We start from the raw sequence: 18,599 nt of genomic DNA on the forward strand, positions 1-18,599 counted from the left end.
GGGGGTTGATTGGTGCTTTGTCCTTGATGTGTCTGGGGTTCATTCCGGTTAGATGTTGGCAAACTACGTACATCCTACCTATTTAATTCAGTACAGTGACATTCATGAGTTTTTTTTCTTTTTTTGTCCCTCTTTTCCTTTTCTAATGTTTAATTGCAGTCATTCTCATCTGGATTGCCTGCAGCAGGGGCACTAACCTCAGCTTTGAGGTTAATTCCAGAGGCAGCTTTTGAGAACACCCAAGATGGTCTTCACAAGGGAGCTAGTTAGTAAAGATATCACTTAACCTTGCATGAGGGGTCACATTAGCAGGGAAGTAGAATATTTACTTTGGATTGCATTTGACACCTCCAAGGGAAATGATTTGTAAACATAGGCCAACTGAGAGCTTTGACCTACCTGGTTGTATTGTACCATTCTCCTTCATTTTAACCCTGACCTCACCTGTAACCAGCATGTCCAAGAATTAGTATACAGATTAACAAACAGAATAGAATGTCTGTGTGTGTGTTAAGATGGGATGGCCTGTTGATGTATTCCAAAGCAGCACTTGCTCGAAGTTACCTTTACGAGTTTTGATAGATGAAGCTCGCAGCTTCCCATTATATATTGAAGTAAAACTTCGTTAGTATTTAAGCACACAAGTAAAATTCCTCTGATTTCAAAATATGCATGCTACGTACCTATCATACCATGCTTGTTACGTACCTAGGCTTCACAAGTAGTATCAAATGACTGCTCATGATGTCATTCAGATAATGAGACCTGTTAGATTCTACTATTTTTTAAGACCTTGTAAACCTGCATCATGAATTTATGATGCTGCTAATTCTCTCATCATTTCTTATCTTTCTCCAGTATTTTGCTCAGTAAATATGAATCTTTGATGTCGCTTCTAATATCTCCTTGCAGTGATGTTCTTTATGATTTCAGTGTTTTTCAAGCAACCATGTTCTTTATACGCATTTATCTTCCCCAAACTGCTGATTGTGAAGTATTATCGCTCAAAAGCAGGTTCACAAGGATATATGACAGTTGCTGCTGCCGTCATTCCAAAGCAGCGTCATGGACTACATATCTTGCCAATGGTCTTACAATTATCCAAATTCTTAAACATGTAGAGTACTGCTTCTTTGAAAAAGCAAAGATAGGATTCTTGTCTGAAGATATCTGAATCCATAGGTTGGGGTCATGGTCAGATTCTTTATTTTCGTTCATAAATGCCAACAATAAGTTATTGTGTGACCCATGCTTGTGTAGTAATTTAGTATCAGCTTTATCAAAACGTAGAACCCTGAGTTAATGATGTTCCTCTCCTATCTTTTCAAAATGTAGATCAAAAGGGCCTCGCAGGGAGATATATATGTACCCCTTTAGACATGGATCAAGTTGACAACACGGAAAGGACTTTCGATGATTGCAGTGCTTTCAGGTTTCTTACTCATTCCAGCGTTTTGCTTGACATCGAGGTATGGGGCCCAAGGATGGATGATCATCTATTCATCTTAACACCATTCTGAGGACTGAGTTCCGGTTAAGTTACTGTGTTCTTACTGCAGCGCCCGAAGGATACAAGCTTAGTGAACTAGACCTCGTTGTTATATCTATTATTAGTAATCAAATACTATTGTAGGCAATCCATTTATACTGAGATATGAGTGATTTTGGTTGTGTAGGGGCCTGAACAAAATTCATCAGGGAACGTTCTTGTGCTGTCGCCTAGCAGGTATATTCTTAGGAGTTATTCTTGAATGGCTGTGGCTTGTAGTGAAGGGCTGATGATGCTTCAGCAGTGACTACTTGAGTCTATGTGAAACAGCTTATTTACTTGTACAGATAAAAATTTTCCTTCAGTTTAATTCTGCATGTTTTATATAATCTATTTTAGATCCTGGAATAGAACTGAAAGTGTTCTTGGTCTTTGACTTCATTATTTTTTCCTAGAATCAAGCAACTAGCTGAAATGCACTAAAGAAACTTGATTGTTTCTTTAGATTTATTCAGCACTGAAAAATTTGTTCATGAGATAGAAGTTCAATGAAAGTTTCTTGTGCCTACCTTCATGGCAAGATTACATATGGACACATCAGACTTGATTTCATGGATCAGGTGTCAGGCATAGAAGTGCAAATGAAGTAGTGTCTCCTATAAGGATGGGGTACTTGGTACTCTTTGTTACGAGAGTTCAGTTTTTACATTCCAAATTGAGCTTAAGTGCTGGCTTTAAGGTTAGGTATTTGTAACATCTAGCATTTTGTCACATTAAAATTCGTCCAAACTGATCATATAGCAAAATCCACATCAAAATATGGAAAAGATGGATTTTCTGTATGTTCATTTTGCTCTCCCTTTTTTTTTCCAAGAGGCGGATTATATTTATAAGTATCAAAAACTTTCTTCTTGGGCCCCCACCACCTCTCCAGGTGTAGCTATTTCCTTTGATACAGAGGGTATATTTAGTTGGGGGGAGTTGGCCTATGAAATAGAAATAAGATTGTGTAACTCTCATTCCAATTGTTTGGTTAGGGGGATCCCATTTCTACTCCGATTCCAGGAGAAGAAGGAATATCTCAATCCCACAACCCTAATCCAGACTTTTATCTAGTATTCAAATTTTATTTTAATTTTGATTTTGATTCCGATTCTAGTCATGAACGAATCTTATTGGAGAATATAACAATTCTAATTTTCATTTCAATTCATTTTGATTCCAATTCCAATTCCGGTCGTAAACCAAACGCACCCAAAGTTTCTACACTTCATTCTCTCAAATTTTGTATCCACTACAGTAAACACTAGCAGTGATATTCAACGAAGAACATGCCAAGTGCTCTGCACTTCTATTATTCCCGAAAAATATGCATGAGGTCTTACTAATCCTGTTTAATCAGTCAGATAAATCTGTTTACTCCCTCGGCATTTGTCTCAGGAATAAACAAGCTTTACTGAACTTCTATTTCTCCATGCATGTCTCATCGAATAGTCATTTAAATATGGTGCTTGACTATCATTTGTGGATACTCCCACATAAAACAAAATGCACCTCTCTCTTTTTAATTCTCAGTCTTTTTAAATAAAAATAAAGAAAGAAGCAACCAACCGGGAGAGTGTAATTGTAGTGTCACGTTAATAACGGGGATATATACTTTTTTTAAAATTTCTTTTTAAGGAAAGAGTTAAGATATACCTATCAAAGAAAAAGATGAGCTGGTTTTACACGGCACCATAAACCATACCAACATTCGTAATTTTGTGAGACTTGAAATTAAAAAAACACTTTCTTAAAAAAATTCTTTTTTTTTTGGATCAAAGCCGCAAGGTTAGTCTTACCGAAGCAAAAAGCCGCAAAGTTAGGGGTGGGGATGGCAGAGTGCGTCCCATCCATTGCACCCCGACTCAATAGAAGATCGGATCGGATTGAGTCGGATCCACCGCTAACCCAACAGAGCATTCGGATCGGATCAGATTCATGTATAATCCGGACTCAACCCAAAAAATTAGAATTCAGTTCGGATCAACCCATCCATGGTTTTAGAACTTGTTTGCACCCCCACATGCCCAAATAATTTTATAAATTCAGATTAGAACGGGTCGGGTCGGATTGTAGGATTGAAAACTCAAAATTATATAAATTTTAAATGAGTCGGATCAGATCAAGTTGAATTTAAATTCAGTAAACTTAAATCTAATCTGAAAAATAAAACCATATAATTTTAGAATCTGATCCAGCCCCGAAAACTTTTCAAAATTAATCAGATTAGGTGGCAGGTCAACCCAAACTAACTGCAGCCTTACTTACCGAAGTAAAAACCCGCGAGGTTAGGGGTTGGGATGGCCGAGTGCGTTCCATCGATTGCGCCCCGAACCAACCTACCAAAAAAAAAAAAACCACGTGAGGTTCCATCGTGTTTTGACTTCTGCGACTTTGGAAGCGCCCATGGGAACAAGATCGGCCGCCGCGAACAAATAAGGATTTTTTTTTTGGGGAAGAAGAAACAGGCCCACCCCCGCGTAGCAGCCCCGACCACTGGGCCCCCTCCCGCCAGAAGAATGTTCGATGCGAGTAAACCGAGTCGTGTGTTGGGCACCCCGACCTATTTTACTCATACCCTCCCCACCCGTGGGCCGGCTCGGTTACCCAACCCGATCCTCCGTGTGAGTACGTCACATCTGGTACCACCCAGGCTACCAGCCGGCCAGTAGCGCTTCCAGACCCCGTATCCAGGCGTGGGGCATCCGGTCCCCGAATTTAATCGATGCCCGCACGTTTCAAATCTAGAACCACTTGGTTGGAAGCAAACGTCCTGTTCCAACTGGGCTACCACCTTGGTGGCAATAAGGATATCTTTCTCAAAAAAAAAAAAGAAAAAAAAGAGAGAGAAGAAGAAGGATATCTTTCACCAAAAACAAAAAAACAAATAGGATATCTTCTTCACTTCTTGCATCCCTCCGACTAGCTAGCTGTTCTTCTCCCTTTGGCTGGGTCAAAGACTCTTCCTTTTTCTTGGAGAGATTCCTGCGTCTCTCCCCTCCCAGCGTTTCAGATACCCGACGGAATCTTCTACCCTCCCCCCAACAAAGTATGCTTCCTTATCCCATCCTTTTTCCCATTTGACTCTGTTTGCTGTCTTGTATAAACTGCGTGATTCTTTGGTATTTCCTTTGTCATCTTTGGTTTGGTTTTGTTTTCCTGGTCTCCTTGCGTTTCCTCTGTAAGTATCTTTCTGTCCTGAGAAACCTCTGTTTCTTTTCAGAAGATTGTGTTATTGTTTGTTTTAGGAGTCTGTTCTTGGGTTTCGTGGTGCTTTGTGTGTGATATTGAATCTTGTGAAGAAGGATACAGTCTTTATTCCTTGGATGTTGGAGAATTGATGAGGTTTTTGCCCTCCATAGTTCTTCCATCTCGTCTCTCCATTTAGATGTTTTGAATCTTGATGTTGATAAAGTTCCTGTTGTATGTGTAGACTCTCTCTTTCTCAAGAAGCCTTTGCTATGACAAGATATTGATTCCTTATTTAGTTGGCACTGATGCTCCTTTGGTTTCAATGGTCAAAGTGCAGAAGGAGATTAAATGTGATATGGGTATGGAGTGGAGTCAAGCTCAGGACATCAAGATTCGATCTTTATTTGTTTCTATCAGGAGATTGATATAAGAAATTTGTGCTTTATTTCTTTTATGTCATGGTTTTCTTTCGTGTAGAAATCAATGTATTAAATTTATATCTTTGATTTTAAAATTTAGGTTTTCTCTGCAAATATCTCCTGATTTGGTGATAGAAGGAATCGGATGTGACCTGGCTTGTTGAGTGGGTTCAACCCTTCACATATGATTATGCATAATGTTGTTAGGAAAATATATTATTACTATCTTTTGGCAGCGTTGTCCATTATTTTTCTTAACTTACTTTACGCAATGGGGCCCTTTCCAGCTGATCTCTTATTTAATTGGTAAAACATCTGTCTTGTGTATAGTTTATGATTTCTCTTATCAGTGTGGCATTTTAGGCTTTTGACTTCTGTTTAGGTTTTCTCAGTGAGTATCTCTTTGCTACGAGGAGCCTTTCATTGAAAAATCAACATAGATTTTTATCTCTGAATGTCCAAATGAAAATTTGATTCATTTTGTTGTGTATGTGGATATTATAATGATTCAAGTGCATGAGGAGCTTAAATATGGAGAAGCTTTCTGAGTGAGGTTGGACTTATTTGTTGAATAATTATATAATTATTCATATTTTTATTTTGATTTCTGATGATATTTTTTCTTTTGGACATTGATGATGATCTGCTTTCAAATCCTTTACTTTGATGTGGATCTTAAATGCATCTTTTTTGTGAGGTCACCATAATCAGTACTTTTGATTTATTTAATATAATACTATGGGCTGCATGGTGTAATTTCAGATGCTGATCTGCCTGTTGATTTATCGATCACTGGTACAAGTGACAGGTTAATAGTGTTGTCTTTCCAAGAGAGAGAACAAATGGATAGAAGAAAGTACATTGCTGCCAAAGTTTATGTGAAATATACTTTTAAAGCATAAAATTGGAAGTTTTCAACTCTGCAGAAGGATCTGTGATCTTATAGATCTATGATATTTTGGCATCTTTCTGATCTTTTTTGTTGCTATATGCTCAGTGCTGCTAGAGTACAGTGCTGTTTGTATTTGTAGTTGTTACAATTTTTTCAATTATTTTTAGAATTTAAACTCTCAAATTTGTGGCATGGTATGCCGCACCATACTAAACCGGACGGTAAGGGACATACTGACACTCGGTTCACTGAATCGGCCCCATACTGGGTTTATCGACACAGTGACAGGATGGCACCAGTACGGGAGCTGCTACCGAGACGGTGTACCTTATTTGTTAGGATGCTTATTAATAAAAGTCATGTTCTCTGTGGATGAAATTTGCATCATTTTGTCACCAGCAGCATGTGGGCTTTGATATCAGTGTTTACTGGAAGCTCCTTGAACCAGAGAGTTGTCTAGCCCTTGTTTCCTCTCAATCTGCTACATTATGCTATCAGAAAACTTTCACCATGTTGTTATTCATCTTCTCTTTTTCTGTTGGGTGAATTTGTAGGAGTGGTTGAAGGAGATCAATCATGAGTTACCAGACTGAAACCAGTGAAGTCATTAGAAATAAGGTTCGTTACCTAACCCTTCAGTTTCTGCTAAATTGTTACTGGCACTCTGGCAACTTCTACTCAAAAAAAGCAAGTTACTGGAAACTATGCACTATTCGGTGATTGTTCTGAGGAAACCACTAATTACTCTTGCATAAATGAACAGGGGAAGTACTTTGCAATTTTCATCTGCTGGCTTCTAGGAAATGGATGCCTTTTCTCATGGAATAGCATGCTAACAATTGAAGATTACTATGTTTACGTTTTTCCAGTATGCACCTTTTTCCCTTATTCACCATCGTCCTATTGCGTTCAATCACTAGCATTATTTTGTGTCATTCTGGCTCTATAATGCATCTCACTTTTATGAACTATGTTCTGTTTTCTGCTATACTATTTCTTGAAAACTGCCGTACTGCTGATATTTGTTGTTTTGATCAATTTAATGAGATTTTGATTTTTATGTTCCTCTGAATCAGTTATGATAGGCATCCTTGCTCTCACAGTCTGCATAGAATGTCAACTTGTATTTATGATATAATATAATATAATGTTATATTATACTATATATGTTTGTCTAATGTATGCATATGTATGTATGTGTAATGGTGATAAAAAATTAGATGTGGTGATTCCATGACAAGTTGTCAAAAGAAATAATAAGAAGTCAGGAAACTAACATGGCGTTGTTCAGAACTAAGTCTTAGGATTTAAGGTATGAAATTTGAATAAAATCAAATTTTATGAAATATGTATATACACTTTCTAGCTTTACTTTCAATTTAGCATTTCAAAGACCAAAAGTTTGGTGTTTTTGACGTATATTTTTGGGGATGACATATAAACTATGAGCTTTATAGTTTGGGGACAGGAAAGGTGTTACTTGATGGCAAATTAAATATTGTTGTTTTTATAGCTAGCAATACAACCGACGTATATGTCTTGAGAATTTATTCTAGCATGCAAAGTTCCAGCATATCTATTCTATTCAAGAGATGATGCAAGATGTTAGTTGATGTGGCACCATTCTTTCTTGATCGTATCATTCTTGCAGTCATCTATGAGTCAGCTCTGGGGAATCAGTATAGAAAATGTTAGTTATATAATTTGTTGCTAAAGTGATTTCGACCTTCAACAAATTGTGCCATTAAACCTGGTTTTATCCAACTTGGGGACTAGGAAAGCTGCCCGAAGTGAAAATGTTACTCAAGCCATCAACTAATTTGTGTAACGAGACTGAAATTAACTTATTCAGAAATAAAATTTTTTGTATATCTTATTAAGATTTCATTTTTATGTTATTACACATATTTTTTTAGCACTGCAGGAGAATGTATTGTAAGAAATACTGATGTGAAGTTCCTGATCAATGAATATTAGATGAATTTTTGAATGAATTGCCTGAGGATTTCTCCTATTGCAGAGGTACCACCCCACAAGAGTTCTTACACTTGTTTATCAACCTTTTGCTCTTGGAACGCTTGCAATACTGGCATACAATGAGTCAAAGATCAACACCAGAAGCCGCAACCTAACTGGATATACTCTGTTCTTCTTAAGTTCTCTGCTACTAATTGTGGCAAGTATCTCCGTTATTTTTAAATCATGTAAATATGGTCTTTCCTAGAATTTTAACTGTGGTTACTCCCAAGGTTTTCTCAAATTTTCATGACATTGCATGTTTCCATCATAGTTGGATGTGGCAACATCTGGAAGAGGCGGGATCGGAGTCTTTATCGGTATATGTGCCATCAGTGGAGCATTTGGAGTTGCCGATGCTCATGCTCAGGGAGGGATGGTTGGTGATCTGTTCTTGATGCGCCCAGAATTCATGCAGGTCAGGTGATGGTGGATTACTTCTATATTTTTTTATTTTAATTTTCATTGGGAACATTATTATAACATTCGTGACCTTTTTTTTTCTTGGGAAATTGCAGTCCTTCTTGGCTGGCTTGGCTGCATCTGGGGCTTTAACCTCTGCTTTGAGATTAATAACAAAGGCAGCTTTCGAGAATACCCAAGATGGTCTTCGCAAGGGAGCTAGTGCGTAATTTTAGTTTATCAAATATGTAATCTGATAAGTAGAGAATATACCATCCATTTCATTTGAGACTTTGATATTTATACCATTTGTTGTGCATATTCAAACTAGTATTTTGCCAGAAGTGATTTTTGCTGCACATACATCTAGTAAAATAATCTGTAGTGTCTGACCCACAAGTTTTTTTCTCAATCAATTCCAGGATTATAATGTCTTAGCAAACTATTTTAAATTAAATTCTGACCTTCTAGTATAATTATTTAATCATTTAAAAATACCGCAGATTAATTGCAATGCACATAATACCAAAACTAGTCTCTTAAGCTTCATAAGTAGAACACCAAATGATTCATGACATCCTTCAGGTACCAAACCCTCCAATTTACAATTAATCTATGAGACATCCTATACCTGTATCATGAATGGCCTTTGATTATATCGGCTAATTCTCATATCAATTTTTGTCCTCATCTCGTATTTTTCATGGTAAAATGTTAAGATGTATCTTCAGTAAGTTTCTAAATGATTGTGATTTCTAACTTCCCCTTGCAGTGATGTTCTTCGCGATCTCAGCATTTTTCGAGCTACTCTGTGTGCTTTTGTATGCATTCATCTTTCCCGAACTGCCGATTGTGAAGTACTACCGTTCAAAAGCAGCTTCAGAAGGATCGATGACAGTTGCTGCAGACCTTGCTGCTGCTGGCATCCAAAAGCAACGTGATCAAGGGGTCTGTATCATGTTGAAAGTTTCGCAGCTATTAGAAACCTTTAATTTATGAACTGCTTGTTTTGGAAACAAAAGATTTGTTTCCTCATTAAAGTAAACATTCCTTGCAGGCTGAAGAGGACCCAAATCTTCTAGAGCGTTTGACGAACAAACAGTTGTTACTGCAAAATTCAGATTATGCAATTGACATATATCTGATATATGTTTTGACATTGTCAATTTTCCCTGGATTCTTGTCTGAGGATACTGGGTCCCACAGCTTGGGTTCATGGTAAGTTTTCATGTCAGAGCTATCATTCTCTGTCAATAGTTTCAATTTTAGATTTGGTTATAAATGTAGTGAATTCATGCCTGGAAAGTTTCTTATAATTTACATGCAAAACATATATGCTGGTAACTCTGAGCAGATAGCAAGCATTTCAATATTTTCCAATTTTTTCATGTATTTCAGTATCTTGCTTCTTACAACACATTATCGATATTCATTTGCCTGTGAAATACCTTTTTCTTTGCAAAGAAATTGACCTGTGAAATATTATGCAGAGTTAATGTTGTTCCATTTTGCTATCTTTTCAAAACTTGGAGGTCAGAATAAAGGAAAAATATGAGGATCTTAGGATGTTCTATATAGTTTATGAAATATATTACTAACTGATGTTGATCATCTTTTATCTTGTTTGTCATTTAGGTATGCACTTGTCTTGATTGCGATGTATAATGTGTGGGACCTCATAGGGAGATATGTACCTCTTGTGAATTGGCTCAAGTTGACATCACGGAAGGGCCTCATGGTTGCAATTCTTTCTCGTTTCTTGCTGATTCCAGCATTCTACTTCACAGCAAAGTATGGAGATCAAGGATGGATGATTATGTTGACATCATTTTTAGGACTCACCAATGGTTACCTTACTGTGTGTGTGCTTACTGCAGCACCAAAAGGATACAAGGTTAGTTAATTTTTTCCCTCTTTTCTTTTAAAAAAAGGGAGAAATGTTAGTAAAGATGTTGACAACGTGTGCATTAAGAGTAGTAGTTAAATATTATTGCAGGCACTTATTTTGCACCGAGGACTGAATAATTTTGGTTGTGCAGGGACCCGAGCAAAATGCACTGGGGAACTTGCTTGTCCTATTTCTTCTAGCAGGTATATTCTCAGGGGTGACACTTGATTGGTTGTGGCTCATAGGCAAACGCTGGTGATGTTGCAGAACTAGGGGCACATGAAGTCTACCAAGAGTAGCTTATTTATTTGTATAGATAAAAAAATTGTCCCACGGTTTCTTTCTTCTTTTTTTTTCTTTTATTTGCTAGTGACAAGAGCATGATTTTTATTTCTGCCTCAAAACATGGGACGAATTGAAAGTTTTCTGAGCTTCATTGAGTTCAGCAGAAATTTATATGGAACAAAATTGTTTCATCAAATAAAAGATCGATACAAATGTCTTGCATGTAGTTTTATGGCTGGATATCATGCAGAATGTGTCATGCTTAGGGGTAAAGCTGAAGTAATGTCTTGCACCGTAAGGATGAGGTATTAATGTTAAGGTTAGATATATTCCAGTATTTAGCATCTTGTCTCATTGAAGTTGCAAGTCTTCCCCCACATAAAAAGTAGATGCATATAATCATCAAATTGCTCTTTTTGTGAATTATGAAAAGTAAGGACTTGAGGATACTTGAATCTAGAACTTTGAATCTAGAAAAGAAATGGATTGATTGCTCGGGTCACTTAAGACACCAAAATTGCCCACTCAAAACCATTGTTTCTGAATGATCACAAAGGCCAGTCACAACTGCCCAGCCTGTGTGCTCAAGGTACTGTAAGGTGTCAACTACAAAAGAAATGACCTCATAAATCAAATGACAACCCTTGGGCCTCCCTTGCAACCACCTCTCCGAGTTAACCCATTCCATCACCCATCTCTCTCTATCTCTTTCTGTGTGGGACCCATATAATGGTCGAGAACCCAGCACAGGTGTAGTATAATAATTATGCTCGCTGCATGGGGAAGAAGCATGAGAGCATGCACTCATGTGGCTACACAGGAGACTAACCCAACAGCCATCATTTCCAGCGTGCGTACATGCATTTGGACAGCCAGATTTTGCCCTGCCAACACCACGCAAAGCCCCCAAGGAGGAATTAAACAACCACCCGTAAAACCACGGAGAGGGACTCGGGGACATAGCAGGGAAAAGCAAAAGCTCCTTCCTTTCCTCTCCCAGTGAGTGGAGATGGAGAGTCCTCCCTTGCCCTCTACCTTCGAGGCACATCAGCTTTAGTCTTTCTCTTGCTTCTATGCAGCAGGGAATCGACAAAGGAGACGTTCCATAGGAGGAACGAGTTGAGGGGGAAGAGCATTTGAAGAGATATATAGGACTTTTGGCATGTATAACTATGTCATATCAGGAAAATGTCCGTGTTGTCGATAACCACACTTCTGCTTCAAGAAACACAAAACGTGTTCCTTGAAGGAGCACTAAGAAACTGTAGTGTTGCATCCTCATGCCAAAACAAATGCTCTTCCTTGATAGCAGTTAGGAAGGAAGTCATCGAAGTGATGCGTTGCAGCGCGATCACCATCGAGGAAAGAAGCTAATGGCATATAAGACATTATGGTAGCATGAACATGTGGTTTTGTTTATTAATCAAGTAAAACAGGGATTATATCATGGTACACTTTTATTGAGGGAGAATACCAAGGCATTCTTATGCATGTTTGTGCATAACTACTACTACGATTGCACGAGCAGTTCTCTTTGTAAGCGTGTGGTTAAATAGAATTAAGATTCAGTGAACTCATATTGGAGAGTATACTGCCTTGTAACTGGTCTGGCATGGTAGGAGTCTGCATCATATCATTTTGAAGTGTTCTAACTTTTTTTTTAATTTTAAATTTTAAATTAAAGTCAGCAGACAATTTGCCGAATTCATCCAAAAAAAAGTAGGGTCTGCTGCAGCCATATGTATACGACGGGTGGTCAGCCCAGTTAATGGTTGTCAGATAGATGGAAGATGTTAATCAAAAATCAGAAGACATGCCTTCAAGTTAACAAGCAAAATTAGGACGGGTGGAAATGAGGCAGTCATGAAGAAGCTAATAAGTGATGAACTTTTTTTGGGTTTGCCTCACATTTAGCTTTGCATTTGCTTGAGATGACGAAAAGACAAGGACAACTTGGGGCTATTTAAAGGACCGAAGGAAAGGAAGGAGCTTTTAGAAGGTTCCCTGGGGTCTTCTGTGTCTGCCCTTGCCACAACAGTAATTGTGAGAATTCCTTATCGGTCATCTCGGCGAGTCACCATTGAACCGTTATCATGATAATTTAGCAGTTTCTGCACATAAATTAGTTCGTACATGTATCTCAAGCCATCAATAAGTAGACTGGCTTCAATGTTTTCAACGTACAGGATTTATCTTCAGGTAATTCCACCAGATATTTTCAGTGTAAAGAACTTACACTACAACAAATGTGGGTTTTGCCGACTATCTTTTTCCGACGCTAGGGGAAAGCGTCGGTAAAGTTTGGCTCGGCGCCAACCTTTGCCGACGCTTTTTCATAGCGTCGGTTAAACTCCAGAAACAACGACGCTATAACGCGTCGTTAAAACGTTCAAAAACAACGACGCTAAAAAAAGCATCGTTAGAAAACATAAAACCCCCCAACCCGGCCCCCTCTCCTCATTTTCTATCGCTCGTTGCCCTAGCTCTATCGCCTGGCCGTCTTCTCACCTCCATCGGCGACTTCCCCGCTGCCGTCGAACTCGCCCTCGTCTGAGGTAAGTCTCCTTCTTCTCCTCGTCGTCGTCCTCCTCCTCCTCCTCCTCCTCCCCCCTCTCCTCATTTTCTATCGCTCGTTGCCCTAGCTCCATCGCCCGGCCGACTTCTCACCTCCATCGGCGACTTCCCCGCTGCCGTCGAACTCGCCCTCGTCTGAGGTAAGTCTCCTTCTTCTCCTCGTCCTCCTCCTCCTCCTCCAACTCTTTTTTTGTTTCTTGTCTTTAACGCTCGCCCGGCCCCGTCTCCTCATCCTCTGTCGACCGATGCCCTAGCTGTGCGCCGACATCTCACCTCCATCCCGCGCGAGCCCTAGCTACTCCGCCGCCGTCGACATCGCCGTCGTCTGAGGTAAGTGATCCTCATACTCTCCGTTCATAACTGCTTGCTGTGAACATATCTAATGACTTTGCTAGATTATGCATTTAGAATCCTGTAGGAAAATTTGTTCACCAGTTGAGGGTGTATAATTATGTTGTTTTAGGTTTTTTTTTTAATCTGCTGTTTTATCCCTGAAAACAAAAAAAAAAAGCCTCATAATAATTATGATGCCTCATGATCTCGTGCACCATTATTACCGGATTATTCAAGAACAGAATATGGGGCCTCTTTGGGATCAGAAGGAGGAGAATCAATTCCATCATGGATGATGTAATTGGAGAACCAAACTATGCTGAACAAAGCTGCTCCATTTCTACTCTCAGTCCTCTCTTATCTTGGAGAACCAAACTATCTTAGGCTTTCATTAAGATTTGTATTTGCTGAATAAAGCAGCATGAATATGTATAGAATTCATTAAATCCTACTAAATCCAGATAACATTATGGATTGGTCTATTATTTGTGAGTTGCAATGGTTCGGCAGATTCACGAGCCAGTGATTTAATCAAGTGTGAGAATTGTGCTCTTGATAATGGTCAGGATATATACATTCATCAATTTATCTTTGATCAACTCACATCCCTAATATGGATTTGGTTTGGTCTTGGTTGAGCCTAATGAGTTTCGATTTCATAAATCTCAGTGGTTTTGGTCCAAGTTTATATCAGAAAAGGCAAAATAGTAAAAAACAAAACAAGCAAGCTACTGTCAAAGTGCTTCAATCTTTGAAATTCCTAAAGTTTATGTTTTATTTTCTAGGAAAAATTGTTGATGTTGAATTTTTCATTTTGTCTTCTTTTTAACTTTGAAAAGGAAAGAAAACGAAACACATGACCAAATTGACACTAGTTAACCAATCAATATGAACAAAGAGCTAATGGCCCTAAAATGATGAGAAATTTAATGTCGACGCTTATAAGCGTCGGAAAAAGCAACCGGAACGTAAACTGGCACGCCTTTAACGACGCTTTTAAGCATTGGCCTAACACCATAGTAACCAACCTTCTTGCCGACGCTTATAAGCGTCGGAGTCTTATAAAAGGAACGACGCTTAAAAGCGTCGGCATAGACCCACGACGCTTTTTTGACGCGTCGGGTTAAACTCGACCCACGCCCACCTGCCCGACGTCTGACCCACGCTTTGTGAAGCGTGGGCTGGGAATTCGCCGACGCTTATAAGCATCGGTAGAGACAAAAAAAACCGTCGGGAGTTATTCCTTCTTTTGTAGTGTTAGTTGTATTTAATTAATTAGACAAAGTCTTGAACTTGTAAAATGTAGCCATCCATTAAGAATTGCTATACTAAAGCATTCAGGCTTCCATAGTGATGTCTCTATCAAGGCTCATCAAATCCTAAATATTGGAGATGAAGGAAGACTGCATGGTATACTCAAACCGATACGCGTTGTGACTACAGTATCTGGACTACGCGATACTCCATGCTTTGGACTCCTTCTTGTCTTGCATTTGTAAAAAGAGACCAGAGAGGCATTTTTCCACTTTAAAAGAGAAGAAAGAAGGGATATAGCTAATTAGTAGGAAGAACTAATGAACTAAGATATACTAGTTTTCAGTGAATGATCTGCTTGCTTTGAAAAACCTTATTTGTACAATTAGGACAACTAAATGCAGGACAACTAAATGCCAGGGAATGCTGCCACGATCACAAGCAAAGATTACCATATTTTCATGCTAATTTTCTTTTACATGGAGCCATATATGAAATGTGTGGCATATATATACAATACACAAGTATTTTATTCTTTAGAAAGAAATTTTAAATAAATAAATAAATAATAAATGTTAGAGGAAGGATTTGAACCTTGAATCCCATGGTTAGCCCTAACCAATACATGTTGAGAAGCACGGATAGCATAGGATAGAAATCGAGGGGTTGGGAGATGTGGACAGTTAGACATGCCTCGTGTCCATACATCAAGGAGAGCTTGTGTTATATAGTAGAATAGATGTTTTTCGATTAAGATGGGAGGAGAGGCTAAGTTTTTTCTTGCTAGGCTCTTTTGTGGCTAAAAAGGACCCAACAACTTCTATGTAGCGAAAGATATGGCATCCCTTCATTCCCCACGATCGCCTTGGCTTCTCCTTTTACGAAAAAATTATACATTGTACTGCACGGGACAACAATCTGAAATGAGCACATGATGCATAAGGCCCATAGGAACCAGAATGTGTGATTGGCATAGTGCACCGCCACGTAGTGCATACGGTGTAGAATATGATTTCTTCCTTTTGTGATGTAAAAGGAGGCAAAAAGAGCTACCCGACTTTATTTGAAGATTAATCATATTTACAATAGAGATGAGGGGCAGAGATGAGTTACATTGTCAAAAAAAGATAGGAACAAATGCGAGAAAAAGAAGCTAAATGGCTCCAAACCAAATGTCTGATAATCAGGACAGGAAATATTGATGCTCGTAAAAAGAAACAGTGGAGGAAAGAACCTCATCTAGACCAACAACCAAGAGCATTCATTGCCTAAAAGTTCCAAGCAATTTCATAAAGATTTCCAGGCTAACACTTTCCTGCTATCCGAATGAGACTTTAAAATGAAAAAAACACCAAAATTTAGAATAGCCGTGAGCTCCAAATTTCACAGAAGAGTCTGACTTGAGAGAGTTTTTGAAACGAAAAACCGCCAATTTTCCACAACCAATTTCATACCATGTCTGGTACCTCCTCTGAAGCATAATATAATTTGCTGGAAGACATAAGAGGACGAACAAGAGCTGTAGCTTAAGGAAAATAAAGCTTGCAATCCCTCAAACATTAAAGAGGCTGATTGCAGCTGAGGCACAGATCAAAGGCGAGACTGATCTATGCTGCAGTTTCTTTCCTTTCTAGGGCTGCATGACAGTTAAATAGTAAGTAGGACATAATGTGCTCCAATCATATTTGACTTCCAACATGATATCTTAATAGGGTCTTCCACCAGCCTTTTCATGTTGGTAAGAGAATGTTTCATTCCCCAAGCTTTTCCATCTAACACTACCAAAGAAAAGAAGAGGATGTGGAGGCCGCGATTGCTGACCTCCAAAGAAAAAAAGATCAGGTGGGTGCGCTCCCTAAAGCCGACATGTTGGGGCTCCGGGGCTTCTCGCCACTCACTACTCGATCCTACATCAACATGAGATCTTTTGGAGATAAAAATCTAGAATTCAATGGGTCAGAGAGGATGACCAGAACACTAGTTTCTTTCATTGATCTACGACATCAGAAGGCAGATAAATATGATTTGATTCCTGCAGGATGAGCGGGGCCACCGGGTGGAGGGTGATCCGGCGGTCAGCTAGATCTTGCTCAATTTCTTCCGTTCTCGATGCATGGAGGATAGTGGGTATTGTTAGATGTATGCCCTAGAAGCCAATTTTTGACTGATACAATATTAATTCTGGGACATAATTTGTATTTGACTTTATTATTATTGAATAAATAAAAGGCATCTTTTTCATTCATATTGTTTATGTGTCTATGAATCGTCCAAGAATTAATAAGATGATGATGCATATTCTTAAGAGTCAAGAATTTGAGCCATGCATCATTGGTGATTAATTTCTGAATGCTCCTGATCGATGGATCATCTCGAGGGCGGTGATCGATCCGATGAGATCAGTGCATACATTACTTTTTTTATGGATGGACGAGACTCGAGTCCACAGTGTGGCGACACTGAAGTAATAGTGCAGGTGCTTGTTAAGAATAAGGGTACTGAGCGTGACCAAGACAAGAAGTCACTTGGATGTCTATCCACTCGTCATTGACTTGCTTGATGTTGCAGTAGTGTGACTGGTCCTTTGACCTACGGTGCTTCGGCCACTCACAGTGAGGTTATTGTAGTTTGACTGCACACATACATGGTCTCTAGCCATATGGGTCCATGCAGTGTAGATTGGCTACAGTAGGTTCACTGTAGGAGTAGGGTATGCACCTATAAGGAATCTATCGACCTTGATAGATAAGGAGAGATCCTATGTGATTTATAAGACTGAGTTCGTAAGACCTCGGCCGGGGCAGATTGCACAGTAGAGAAAGAGTTCTCCGCTTTCGAACTTAAGTCGAATAAATCTTGACATATGACAGACGATGGGGTTTGACGAGTTGTCCATGACCTCCGTCCTGTAGGGATCCACGATAGAAGGACTGTATCATATAATAACTGCACCTAGAGGTTCACCATTCTATTCTGCTGGGTAGCCACTACATGCTGCTAGGTGTTACTGGTGGATGGTGGGACTCATAGGGATTGTCTCGATGATCGATAAACCCTAATGAGTTGAGTTGGAATCGTTCCAACCCATTAAAAGAAGTTTTCAATGATATTGTGATAGAGATCGCAGTATATCTCACTACCAGTCAGAATAGAACCTATGGGGTCACACACACTAGAAGTATTGACCGATCCGATGGTTGAATAGTGATTAGGAATCACGAGTAATCAATTCGATTGATAATAAGTTGAAGAAGAAATGGGAATTGATTAATTGGACTTAAAACACAAATCCTACTTGGAATAGGATTCCTAGAGTCCTAATTGGATTAGAACTGGAAATCCTAATTGGAGTAGGACTGGGATTCCTACTTGGAATAGGATTCCTACAATCCTAATTAGAGTAGGAGTTTTGAATTAAAATTAGATTCCTACTTGGAATAGGATTCCTAGAAGTTCTAATTGGATTAGGACTTCGAATTCAAATAAGAGTCCTAATTGGATTAGGACTAAAATTAAATATGTCCTAATTTGGATTAGGGTTTCTTAAGTCACAATTAATTATTAATCTAATGAATCAATAAGACTCCTAATTGTATTAGGATTGAAGAGTTCAATTGAGTCAAAATTGTTTTAAGTTCTAATTGGATTAGGACTTACCTAGATTGGATCCAAATTGGTTCACCCTTGGGCTAAGCCTAATTGGATTAGGGCTTGACCACATTAGGGCATCCAAAACCTTACTTAATGAGGATTAGGGCAACACAAGAGGAGGGGCTCACGCCCTTCCCCTTTTCTCCTCCTTGGTGCGGCATG

General features: G+C 38.9%; 1 protein-coding gene across 5 annotated transcripts; it reads left to right on the forward strand.

Annotated features, from left to right (window-relative positions):
• The first annotated feature begins 4,430 nt into the window (after positions 1-4,430).
• Positions 4,431-10,857, forward strand: LOC103714749 (equilibrative nucleotide transporter 3-like). Of its 5 annotated transcripts, XM_039131779.1 has the most exons (11): positions 4,720-4,876; positions 4,965-5,448; positions 6,589-6,652; positions 6,798-6,902; positions 8,055-8,210; positions 8,325-8,468; positions 8,569-8,674; positions 9,225-9,400; positions 9,510-9,670; positions 10,088-10,346; positions 10,492-10,857. In XM_039131779.1, exons 3-11 carry the CDS (start codon positions 6,611-6,613, stop codon positions 10,597-10,599), a joined length of 1,257 nt encoding a protein of 418 aa, XP_038987707.1. In that variant the 5' UTR covers positions 4,720-4,876; positions 4,965-5,448; positions 6,589-6,610; the 3' UTR covers positions 10,600-10,857. The 5 variants fall into 5 exon arrangements, with proteins under 5 accessions (XP_008800351.2, XP_038987710.1, XP_038987707.1 ...); XM_008802129.4 differs by lacking the exons at positions 4,720-4,876; positions 4,965-5,448 and adding an exon at positions 4,431-4,580; XM_039131782.1 differs by lacking the exons at positions 4,720-4,876; positions 4,965-5,448 and adding an exon at positions 4,606-4,712.
• Positions 10,858-18,599: the final 7,742 nt, after the last annotated feature.

The sequence above is a fragment of the Phoenix dactylifera genome, chromosome 11 (assembly GCF_009389715.1).
Source record: "Phoenix dactylifera cultivar Barhee BC4 chromosome 11, palm_55x_up_171113_PBpolish2nd_filt_p, whole genome shotgun sequence".
NCBI lineage: Eukaryota > Viridiplantae > Streptophyta > Magnoliopsida > Arecales > Arecaceae > Phoenix > Phoenix dactylifera.

Excerpts from the sequence above, each read along its gene's own strand:
- LOC103714749 (XM_008802129.4), top strand. The coding sequence starts at position 6,611 with ATGAGTTACCAGACTGAAACCAGTGAAGTCATTAGAAATAAG. Across the intron at positions 8,211-8,324 it reads GTTCTCTGCTACTAATTGTG|TTGGATGTGGCAACATCTGG; the intron begins GCAAGTATCTCC and ends TTTCCATCATAG. Across the intron at positions 10,347-10,491 it reads CAGCACCAAAAGGATACAAG|GGACCCGAGCAAAATGCACT; the intron begins GTTAGTTAATTT and ends TTGGTTGTGCAG.